This window comes from Indicator indicator, chromosome 1 (genome assembly GCF_027791375.1).
Source record: "Indicator indicator isolate 239-I01 chromosome 1, UM_Iind_1.1, whole genome shotgun sequence".
Classification (NCBI taxonomy): Eukaryota; Metazoa; Chordata; class Aves; order Piciformes; family Indicatoridae; genus Indicator; species Indicator indicator.
In genome coordinates, this window is record NC_072010.1 from 92748975 (window position 1) to 92761322 (window position 12348).

The 12348-nt window shown below is 43.0% G+C and overlaps 1 protein-coding gene across 1 annotated transcript in view; it reads right to left on the reverse strand.

Annotated features, from left to right (window-relative positions):
• Positions 1 to 1291: 1291 nt before the first annotated feature.
• POLQ (DNA polymerase theta) overlaps positions 1292 to 12348 on the reverse strand; it is a 65733-nt gene continuing 54676 nt past the window's right edge. Inside the window, exons 28-31 of the mRNA XM_054388129.1 lie at positions 11006 to 11130; positions 9451 to 9604; positions 7574 to 7689; positions 1292 to 1405 (exon numbers count right to left, since the gene is read on the reverse strand). Coding sequence (XP_054244104.1) covers positions 1292 to 1405; positions 7574 to 7689; positions 9451 to 9604; positions 11006 to 11130 — 509 coding nt within the window. The remainder of the gene's footprint in view (positions 1406 to 7573; positions 7690 to 9450; positions 9605 to 11005; positions 11131 to 12348) is intronic.

The window sequence follows — 12348 nt, forward strand, 5'->3', positions numbered from 1 at the left end:
AGCTAACCAGCCAAAGCACTGTCAGGCTGCAGCAAGCCAAGGCAATTTCACAAGTATGCTTCTTAAAGAGGACCCAGCAGAAGTTCAGAAATTAAAGAATAATTAGGGGCTTGAAAATTTCTCACAGGAGGCAAGAATGGAAAGATCGAGATTGCTTACATTGGGGAGAAACTACAGAAGAAAGTGGTGATAAAGTAATTAGAGGCATAAAGGTGGTGAAGAAGGGCACCTGTGCTCCCTCACTTGTATCATACACAAGTCATATCATGAAAATGCCAGAATTCAAGGTCAGGCATTGTCTGAAGTTAACCAAACCAGCTGAAGTTGTATAACCATCACAACCAACTGCAGGGGAAACTCAAGTAGTTTGTAGTGAGGCTACCAACAGGCAGGGTTTGGAGCTTCCCAAGAGGACGGGTCTCTGCATGAAGAGCCACTGGCCACACACCACACATCTGTAATGAAGGGGACCTCAAACACCACCAAGGCTATCCCTTCAGCTGGCCAGACCGAGATGTATCTTTTGGACAGATCACAAAAATCTGAGTTGCTGTGCAGTTTTTAACCAGTACATGGAGGTTCATTCTCTAGAAGGGAGTGTTTTTGCTGGTGTTTTTTTTGTTAACTCTAAGGGAGTACAATGCCCCTCCCAAGGCCAGCTTACAAGGCACCAGCTGGACGAATTCGACCAAAAATGCTTTCCTAAAAGTTGGAGGCCAATGAAGCAGTGGTTCCACTCACTGTGAATGCTGCAAAAGGCATGAAGTAAAAAATCCAGCCAACTGTAAAGCCTCTTCAGCACCTGTGTGTCAGCAGGAGGATTCAGCACAAAATAATCCTAGTGAGGGACTGTAAAATTCAACATTAAGTGAAGAGAGAATGGCTTTGTTTTGTCCTAGACAGAATTACACACAAGAACTGCCAAATTACCTCTGTGCCTTGTTTTAATTAAATAATCTAGCACAATTCATATGTAATAAATCCATTAGGCTTTGGGGGTTTGTTTTAAATTACAAAATCCAGCATATTTGTACAGAATTCATTTATATACTGCGCTTTTAGCACTTAAGAGTTTCACAGTTCTGTAAACATCCTTCACTGCACTGTACAAAGGGTATGGCTTGGTGAATTCATACCCACTTCTGCCACACATTTTGAAGGCAGCTTGCAATGACATCTGAAGAAACACAATACAGAGGATGGCATCACATGCAGGTCAGTCTCTGGCCATTGCCCTGCCCAGTCTGTGGTGCCTTCTGCCTCACCACACACAGGAAGGCTGCACTTCATGTCAGAGCTCCAGGTCCTGCAGGTCTCCCCAGCTAGGTCCAATTTTCACTTTAACATTCAGTTTCACTGAGAGTTTGATGGCATTTTCCATCTCGTGCTTGACAATCTGAGCGACCTACAAGAAAACACTGGACATCAGATGCACATATAACCTGAACACATAACCTGGTTTTCTGTCAATAGCTGGGGTGGCCAGGCCCACCTCAGCTCCTCACCTGCCTTTATCTGCACTGACTTACCTCTGATGGGAATGAGACTAAACATCTTAATCTTGATTAGGCTTATGAACAGAGAAACTGTAAAAAGCCAGTAACATTTTGTGCAGCAGAGTTGTGACTGGTTCCACACTACTTAAGACTACTTAGAGAAGAGGCAAGATTAAGTTTCTGCTGAGCACAGTCTGTCTTTTCTTTCATTCAGACACAGAATTCTAAGTGTTTCATGAAGTCTGTTCTGAAAACTTCCATGTACTGAAATCAAGGCACAATCCAAACACACCAGAGGCAAAGAACAGTGCTCCCCTTCATTGTGTTGGCAGGAGAAGCACTCTGCAAAACACCAACTCCAAACCTCTGGGAAAGTGGATCACAATGCAAGTGCTCACTTGCAGCCCAGGTTTCCCCTCGCTATTTTCCTGCAGCAACTCCAATGCTTGCTGTCCTCCAAAAGCATTCCTAGGAAAACATTCATTTCAGTACATTGCTAGGGAATCAGAAGATATTTGTGCCTGCAACTCTTTGGATTTTAAGAGACTGGATTTTTTTTCCTGACTGTGAATGTCCTGGATAAAAGGACTCTCCTTCCTCCTCCAAGACCCAGGTGGAGTCCAGCCTCTCCTGGATTGCTTACTTGAATCAGTCTTTCAGCCCTCATCCATCCCATGAACCTTTCCACAGCAGACTGAAAAGGAGCTTTGAAATTACTACGATTCCTCACCTCAGCTAGAAGCCCCTGTGTCAACATAAAAACTGTTCTGACCTTTCTATGCATTTTCAGAATTCCCTCATAGGTAGCTACAGTAGAAATTTCTCCACAGTTTTCACTAGGGAAAGGAGGAGATATGTGAGGAAATCAGAACACCAGGGTTTGCAACAGCATTAAGAACTAGGGGGAGATTTGTATTCCAAAACCCTGGCCTGTATGTGCCACATTTCAAAATGATCTTGATAACCCAGAAAAGTGCCTTGAAATAGAATGCAATTCAGCACAGATGAATGCAGAGTAGAAAGAAGCAGGGCAGACAACTAGGATAGAAATAATTTGCTCTTCAAAAATAAAAGGAAAAAAAATGCCTAGGCAGGAAAAAAAATGGGGTTATCAGAGATTAAAAACTGAACAGGGCTTAAGCAAGGCACACCACTGTGAGAAAGGGAATGCAATTCTAGAACAGAGAAAACAAAAATGCTGCTGGTGTGACACAGACATCAGTTTTCCTCTCTATTTAACCTCTCCAGCCTTTAAAGTTTGGGGCCCAGTATTTCAAAAGAACATACAGAGGGAAGCTCTCTGAGAACAGTCACAGGTCCAGCACACGGTGAGGAACATCAAATTAAGGCTGCTGCACCTAGAATGAGGGACAGCAGCTGCAGAGAAGACATGAAAACCTGTGTGAGGTTCCTGGGGAAGCTGATGTGGTAAGATGGGACACGCACCAACACTCGACATGGGGAGCTTTGGGCTCTAAGCTTCATGTATGTTAAACAAACAGCATCGCTTCCAGGGCTCTCAGTGGTCTCCAACACGCTTGGAGGAACACTGCCTGCTTTAAAAACAGAAATGCAGTGATGCTGGCAATAAGAAAGTACTTTAGAAGCATCTAGTCTTTGATTCCAAATATAGTGCATACCTTTATGTTTCTAACATATTCCTCATTGCCAGGGGTCAGTTCAACAGGCAGGTCAAGCTCCTCCTGCCATCTTTGGCAATATTATCACCATCTTGCTACTGTGATAAACTCTGAGAGCTCCCAACCTTCGCTTTAACGTTCTGCACAGACTGGCAAACCCTGATGCCTCAGGCATTTCAGACCTTCAGTGCAAGAGAAATAACCCCAGGTATTACCCCAATATGGTCTTTTGAAAGAGGCAAGCTAGCTCACTGATAGACTGCTGTACTTGGTTTGGCTGAGCTGGAGTTAATCCTCCTCAAAGCATCTAGTGTTGTGTTTTGCAGCAGTAGTTGTTAACACAGCAGTGCTTTGGTTACTGTTAAGTATCCAGGCTGTGTCTTTCCAACATTTCCCCACCCCAAGAGTATGCTGAGGGGTGGGCAAGATCTTGGGAGGGTACATGGCTCAGCCAACTGATCCGGACTGGCCAAAGGGGTATTCCATGCCATATGACATCAGCCCAGACAGAAGAATGAAGTGAAAAAAGGAAGTGGGGGATTTGTCCATGGTGTCTGCCCTCCTAAGGAACCACCAAGCGCAGAGAGCCCTGCTTCCCGAGACCGACCATCGTCCCGCCCGTGGGAAGCGGAGACTACCATCTCACTCTCTCTGCTTCCGCTTCTGCGCCCTCTGTTGTCTTTGCTGACTACTATTAAATGGCTTCTATCTTATTACTGGCTGTGGTGGGTTGAAAATTCCCATTAACTTTACCAGACTAGCTTGGTTTGGAAGCAAATGGAGCTGTATTTACAAGCCAGACTACCACCTACAATGAAGTGCAATGAATATGTACAAATATACAGTATTTACAGTATTTGCAATTAACAAACAGCACAAGGCCCCCCCGGCCAAAAGACCAGGGAAGATGCAAACAGCTTCTCCCTCCCCCTTACCCCCCTGCACAAAGGGAAGAGAGAGAAAGCAAAGAAAGTTAATACCAGAGAGAAGGGACGGGACGGGACGGGAAGGGAAGGGAAGGGACGGGATGGGACGGGAAGGGAAGGGACGGGACGGGAAGGGAAGGGACGGGACGGGAAGGGAAGGGAAGGGAAGGGAAGGGAAGGGAAGGGAAGGGAAGGGAAGGGAAGGGAAGGGAAGGGAAGGGAAGGGAAGGGAAGGGAAGGGAAGGGAAGGGAAGGGAAGGGAAGGGAAGGGAAGGGAAGGGAAGGGAAGGGAAGGGAAGGGAAGGGAAGGGAAGGGAAGGGAAGGGAAGGGAAGGGAAGGGAAGGGAAAGGAAATTGTCTTGGGAACCAAATCTTATGGGAGATATCCCTCCAATGGAATTGTTTAGAATAATCATTATTTTCCTTCTTACACCCAATAGTGATTTATTTATATTTTTACTACTTTCTGCTCAAGAACTATGAAAAATTTTAAAGGCATAGTCTAAAACTACCACACTGGCTTTTGTTATATTTCTCTCCTCTCCCCTGTCCATTTAAGAAGGGGAGTGATAGAGTGGCTTTAGTGGGCACTTGGCCTCTAGGCCAGGGCCAAACCACCACATCTGCAAATGAAAACCAAACATGGTGGTGTTTCTCTTACAAAGCATTGGTAAGAGAAACAAATTCCTACATAAACAGAAAGATATTTTTAGCTTTATTTTGTGCACTTCAGCAGCTGAAAATAAGCCAGAGGCAGCATCAAGCATGTGACCAAACTAACTTGTTTGAATAAAAATGACTGTTGCAGCAGAGAAATACATGATTTATAGCACAACAAAACTCTGGTGGCAGCAAGAAAAATGTCACCAATACAGAAACCAAGAAAGCTCACTTCTTTCCTAAAGAAAAGAATAATTACTTTCCAATTGCAGTTCAAAAACCCATTCATACACTGGGCTGCATCAAGAGAACCACAGCCAGCAGGTTGAGGGAGGTGATTCTCACCCTCTACTCCACTCTGGTGAGACCCCACCTGGAGTACTGCATCCAGTTCTGGAGCCCCTCTTACAAGAAGGATCTGGAAGTGCTGGAACATGTCCAGAGAAGGGCCACAAGGATGATCAGAGGGCTGCAGTCTCTCCCATGGAGACAGACTGAGAGAGTTGGGGCTGTTCAGTCTGGAGAAGAGAAGGCTCCAAGGTGACCTTATTGTGGCCTTCCAGTATCTGAAGGGGGCCTACAGGAAAGCTGGGGAGGGACGTTTTAGGATGTCAGGTAGTGATAGGAGTTGGGGGAATGGAACAAAAATAGAAATGGGTAGATTCAGATCGGATGTTAGGAAGAAGTTTTTCACCATGAGGGTGGTGAGACACTGGAACAGGTTTCCCAGGGAGGTGGTAGAAGCCCCATCCCTGAAGGTTTTTAAGGCCAGGCTGGATGGGGCTCTGAGCAACCTGCTCTAGTGTGAGGTGTCCCTGCCCATGGCAGGGGGGTTAGAATTGTCAGGGCTGGAAGGGACCTCAAGGATCATCTGCTTCTATGATCCTAAATTAATTCGGGCCCTACTTTGAGTGGGAGCTTAACAGGGAGAAACTTCCAGAGATCCTTTCCAACACAGACCTTTCAACTACAGGATTACTCTAAGGGTAGATCTGAAAGGACAGCAGGCAATACTATCACAAAAAAAAAAAAATATTTCTTCTTGGCCCTAAAAGCAACTAATCAAAGAGGTAAGAATGACCCTGTTGTCTCTGCTAGATAGAAATCCTTGAAAACAAGCAAATCTAGCACTCACAAGCAAAGTCTGTCTCTAAGAAAGATGCCCTGCATACATATGCTGTTTTAGGTGACTGCTCAGAAGATCCACAGACAGAAATATATCTGAAAGCAGTTAGAAAGGCTGGTAATAATTGCCCTTGAACTTAAGGTTGTTAATGAAAAAATAACACAAGAAATTATAAACAAATCTTGGCCCCAGTTGTTCTGGGCACACTGTGATCCCTTGGAGTCAGTGCCTAAAGATATATAAGCCTATACTCAGGGGATTACAGTTTTCTACAGAAAGACAATTAGGAGCCTTTTCATAGCTAAAACAGCCTACCTGGATTGAGGCAGCAGATGTCTAAACAGAGCTGTCAAGATGAACATCAGCTTGAGCTCAGATTCAAGAGAAAAGCATTAAAACCTTTTGTACTTAATTACATTAAAAAAAAAAAGGAAAGAAAAAGCCAGGCTAGTCACTACTGCTGAAAGCTTTCTCAAACTGAAAGTTACTGCTCACTGTCAGGGAATGGCCTCTTAGAATCACAGAATCATAGGATCACTCTGGTTGGAAAAGACCTTTAAGATCATAGAGTCCAACCAGTATCTAACTCCACCAAGTCTGGTGCTAAACCATGTCCCTAGCACCACATCTCTCTCTCTCTGAAACATCTCCAGGATTCAACCACCTCCCTGGAAAGCCTATTCCAGTGCTCAAAAACCCTTTCAGTCAAGAAGTTTCTTCTAACATCCAACATAAAACCTCCCCTGGGAAAACTTGAGGCCATTTCCTCTCATCCTAACACTTTTTACTAGGGAGAAGAGACCACCACCCATCTCACTACAATCTAATTTCAGGGAGTTGTAAAGAGCAATAAGGTGTCCACTCAACCTCTTCTTCTCCAGACTAAACAACTCCAGGTCCCTCAGCCACTCCCCAGAAGACCTGTTCTCCAGACCCTTCACCAGCTTCCTTGCCCTTTTGTCATTAAGGATGTATAGGCCCAGAAGAGGAAGACAGACATCCCCAGGCTATGGAAACATGCCCTGGGAGCCTCTCTGCCCTTGTGCTTACGACTTGAGAAAACACAGAGCTGCCAACATACGCTTGCTGCTAAAACACTTGCTACTGAAATCTGTCACACAGATACTACTATGCCCAGGCTCAGGAGCACCAACACGGTGGAAGAACACACACAGAGAGACATACACATAAAAAGTACCTTAAGTCCACACAGTACATTTCTTACACTTACCACACTGCTGACGAGCACCATACCACTACTAACAGAAAGACAGGTAGGGAGGGAATGAGGAAAGAAGTACCCAAAGCAAGGAATCCTCCTTTCCCTACAGAGTAGAAACCACATGTTCCAAGAGACACCACAAGACACAAGTGTAAACAGGGAGGCAAAAACACCTCCAAATGAGGGAAAACTTCCTCCTCTACCTGTCAACAATAGCAAGCTACTTTACTCAAGTCTTGCAGAGAAGGTGCATGACCTGCTGTTACAAGCAGCGAAGCACGTGGTGGAAAAATTAACTTCAGCCATGGGGATAACTTGGGTCTGAAAATACAGGGATCAAGAATGCAAACACCATTTTGCATCCCATTCAACTTTGTTTTCACAGACCTTTTAGCATACAACGAGAGAGAATCTAGGGGAAAGAAGCAGAGCACCTGCTAGGAAGGCTCATTTGAAACACCGTAACACAGTGGATAGCTGAAAAAATAAGTATACAGCTGTACCTGGATGACATCATCTTCTGCAACCTCATAAAGGAGCTCATCGTGGAGTTGGAGAATAAAGAAACCTCCACTGATGGGATGTAACATCCCACTGTTTCTCTTCCTTGTTAGTCTTCCTACAAAGTGAAGAGCACAGTTTATTAGATAGCACTATGCAAAGGCATGTTTCCTGTAATTAGAAAAACCCCTCACACATTTCTAGTGCTGACAGAGCATGAGGAACTTGAAAATTAAAAAAGCCCAACCTCACAGATAAAACCACAGAACATTACTATTCTATCAATATTTGTACAGCTACTGAGGGAAAAATGTTAATGAAAAGCATTTTAGATATAAACATTTCAGCTTTACATTATAAGGACAGAAATCAGAACAGAAACAAGAGACAGTTGCATCTCCAGAACCATCTGCTTTGAAAATAAATTTTAAACAAAATCAATGTCAACTTTAACCAGAAGTTGGTTTACAACATTCTCTCTGGCAATGAATTAGGATTCTGCTCTTCTTCCAAAATATTTAAATGGCTAGTCTATAAAGGCACTGATCCTCCTCTCGAGTGCAGTTAAACTGTAGCTACTACTCCTGATTAAAAAAAAAATAATAAAAAAAAGGAAAGGAAAAAAAAAAAAAGAGCAGCTTTTGCATAAACAAGTAAGCAGCTGACAAAAACAGAATCCTGGTCAGTCTTGCTGACAAAAACAAAACAGAACAAACTGTTCATGGTAAAAGCTTTTTTTTTTTTTTTTTAAACAACCAACCAACAAACACAACCTCACACACAAAGACTCAAAAGTTATTTATTTCTCAGGTTAGCTAACAGGAGGCCTCCATTTCACAGCTACAGAAAGGGTTTCGCAGCATCGTCAGTGCCTCGCACAAGCCTCACACTGAAGCAGCAATGTTGAAGAAGCTGCGTGGTGCAGGATGCTTCTCTGATGGCACATAACTTGCTGAAAGACAAATCCTTCCAGTTCTTGAACAGCTAGTATCAGAAGGGGACAAACTCTCACAAGTGGATCTACTTGCTTTCCTACAATTACAATGGTCAAAGGTCCTGGAAGGGGTGGGAAGCTCTGCCAGCAAACACCTTCTACTGAAGAGCAGACCTCTGAATCTTGTCTAAAATAAAACTCCCTGACATATTTTTTGAGATGTGGCAATTAATTATTTATCTTTCCCTCTCAGTCCTGCAAGTCAGACGACAGCTTCACATTTCAGGTTGAAGTATATTAACTATCAAAGATGGCACTCCATCCCTTAAGCTGTCTTTCTAAAAATATGACTGATGAACACAACACTGTCTACACTATACTAAAAAAAAAACTCTTCATAGCACTCCACTGGGAAGGAATATCCCCGCACAGCTTTGCGGTCTTCAGCCAGAAGAAAATTATGCTGCTAAGTGCTTCATACAATACTCTTCTGGAGCCTTTGTACATCAAATTCCAGTCAACAAATTCCAGACTTAATTCTACTCCCCAAAAACAAATATATTTTTGGAACAAAAAGTTGTTTCATGCTCTAAAGATCTATTCATCACCTTTAAAGGCAGAGTATCTGCTCAGTTTCTCCTTCCTACTTCTGAACAATTCTGTGGTGACTTCACAGGCCATATCACATATGAACTCCCACTGTCAACCTTTGCAAGATCTGCTCTGAAGCAACTCAGGTTTCTGATTTGATCACAGTATTTGCTTTAGCTGCATGGTGAGCAGGCATTCTCCCTCTTTCCTTATGACTTCCTTGCTCATTGAACACAGACTTATCACTGTCTCCCACCCCTAGCCCAAAGGCCCTACCTTTTTTTGCAGGCAATTATTTTGTTAAAACAATTAGTAACGCTGAAAACGTAGTTCTCCTGTGCAAGGGGAGCATACCAGTCTTATCTCTCTGGAAGGAGCTTTCCAGATGTCCAAGGGACTTGATCACGGAGGAGAAGGCTTCCAGGCGTCTCTGAATGTTCACAGTGGCTGTTTTGACAATGTCTGCAGCAGATCCCTGAACAGTTGTGTTCACAGCCTGTCGCTCTGCCTAAACAGAGATAGCTGTTCTCAAAACCTAGCCAAAAAACTAAATGAAATCCAGCATGCCACATGTACGTCATTAAAAATAATAAATACCTATAAAAAATTACATGCAATATAAATGCAGATAAAAGGTTTGTTACACCTATCTGAAACAAAGCTTCAGAGACAGTATTTCTTCAGGTGACTGAGAAAAGCTGGATTTCCATACATTTAAAATTAACATCAAGGGTAGTGATAAGCCACAATAAAGAGAAGCATATACACGTGGTCATAGTTTCATAAGGATCAGAAAAATCTCACACTTAATCCAAGTACCATGAGACACTTTTGCCTATCTTCAAAACCATCAGAGCATTACAGCTGTGCAAAACCACAACAGGCCATTCTACGACACAATGACTTTTTTCCATGCAAGCAACTTTTTTACTAATCCCCTCCTCAGCCAAAAAAAATAAAACCAAACTGTATTCAAAGGTTCTTTGATTAGAGCTGAAATGTGTGCAAAAAATACAAGGAAGCTGAAATGAAAGTAAATTTAGTTCATTAATTGGTCTTTGATTTATTCTTTAAAATCATATTGAAGTTGAATAGAAGGTGCATCTTCAGATTAATAGTCAAATGATCTCAAAAGTCTTTTAAAGTCTTCTTGTCATCCTTTCAACTACTTGGAGTAAACACTCCCCCGCTTCCCCCCTCTTCCACTCTAGTCTTTAATTCCACATGAGCTGATCCAGCTTCCTGCAGAGAAGGATAATGCTTCTTCCCGCAGAAAGGCAACAACATCTCCCCAGGGAGTCAACTCACTCTTACTGAAGTAGGGTCTATGACAGCTGTGCCTGAAATGACCTTGAAAAACAAACCAATGCCAATGCAAAGGCATATTATTAAGTAAATATTTATCTAACAAGTTACAATTTTCCTTTGAGGTGAAAAAAAAAACAAAACCCCAAACATCCCAAAATGCCCTTTCTTGTTCAAATGCTAACAGTGTATAGCATACAAAGGCTGCTGAGTGGGAGCAACTCTGCCTGAAGAGTTAAAGCACATCACTGTGTGGAGGCTTTTAAAAATCATGTCCACTTATTGCAATAAATTACTCATTCCAGTTCCAATGTGGGAGTTCTGAAGAGAGGTTTAGCAGAGTGACGACAGCGGCACACCCAGTCCCAGCAGACTTGCGTCAAGCAGATCATGACAAAAGCTCTGTTAATCAGAGAACAACTGAGGGAACAACGAACTGAGAAGTGGAAGATCATAATTAAGATGGCTCACAGACCCTGTAAACCCACAGACACAGATATGCAAAAAAGTCCCATGCTTTAAAAGTAAATTTTAAAAATACCAAAAAAAAAGTGTAAAAATAATAAGAAAAATTAAAATGGAAGTTGTATTGCATTCAACATACATGAGCTTTACTGTAGGGATTTGCATCTTTGATAGCTGGCAGGTACCTCCGTCTTCCCAGGATGGTCTGCACAAACCCATCTCTCCTGCAGCTCCTCACTGTCTCCCTCAAGAATTTCTGAACCCCTGTGGAAAGGAAAGAGAAAATTTTCCCTAGTACAGCTGATGGTCCATGTTGACTTATCACTGGGGTGACTGAAAGCAGTCCAGGACACCCAAGCAGCATAAAGGCAATCCTTTAAATTCCCTAGACTCTGACAGCAGACAAGGCTTGCTCAGCCTATTTGCAGCTCTGCTGGGAAACTTATTAATTCTTCTGAGGTGGAAAAGAGTGACTAGTGTCAGGATATCTGGCTGGAAGTCCATTCTGCACAGTGCCAAGGCACAGAGGATCATACATGTATTATTAATAATGGAGAGGTCAGGACCTTGACCAGCACCGGAAAGACAAGTAGTAGGAAGGGAGTAAGTTGAAAGCAAAAGTCAGAGCCCTTGATGCCTCATGCCACCTGACTTGAGTTTGTGTCAATTTAGATTCTAGGATGAAAGAAACACACCCACCTGCACTTTGCAAGGGAAGGGCTGAATCCACCAAAGGTGTTAAAAAGAAACTTTAGATCAAAGAAAGGTGAGACAGGGAAGAGCCTCTTTCACTGCAAGTCCACGTAACTACTGCACTACAGTGGAAAAAGTTAACTTCAGTTTCCATCCAAGGTTTAAGAACATAAGATGTAGAATGAGCTATTCAAGATGGTGCTTAGTCACATGGTTTAGTGGTGAACTTGGCAATGCTGGGTTAACAGTTGGAGTCAATGATCTTAAAGGTCTTTTCCAACCTAAACAATTCTATGATTCTATTCAACAATTTGTAAGACAGCATTAGCGAGTCTGTAATTTAGCACATCAGCCTGGCAGTACGCATAATTGAAAATTCACAAGAAGTGAAGTTACAAAATAAGGTACACTGCAGAGTTCGTATGTATGCACATGTAGTGAAAGGGAGCAAGCAGGAAGTTACTTCTCAGAATCATAGAATGCTACAGGTTGAAAGGGATCTCCAGAGATTACTGAGTCCAACCCCACTGGCAAAGCAGGATCACTCAGGGCAGGTCACACAGGAACGTGCCCAGGCAGGTTTTGAGGATCTCTGAAGAAGGAGACTCCACAACCTCTCTGGGCAGCCTCTTATGTGCTCTGTCAAACTCACAGTAAAAAAGTTTCTTCTCATGTTGAAACGGAATTTCCTGTGATTGAGTTTACATCCATTACCCCTGGCCCTATCAATGGTTATCACTGAAAAGCAACTGGCTCCATCCTCCTGACAGCCACCCTTCAGATACTTGT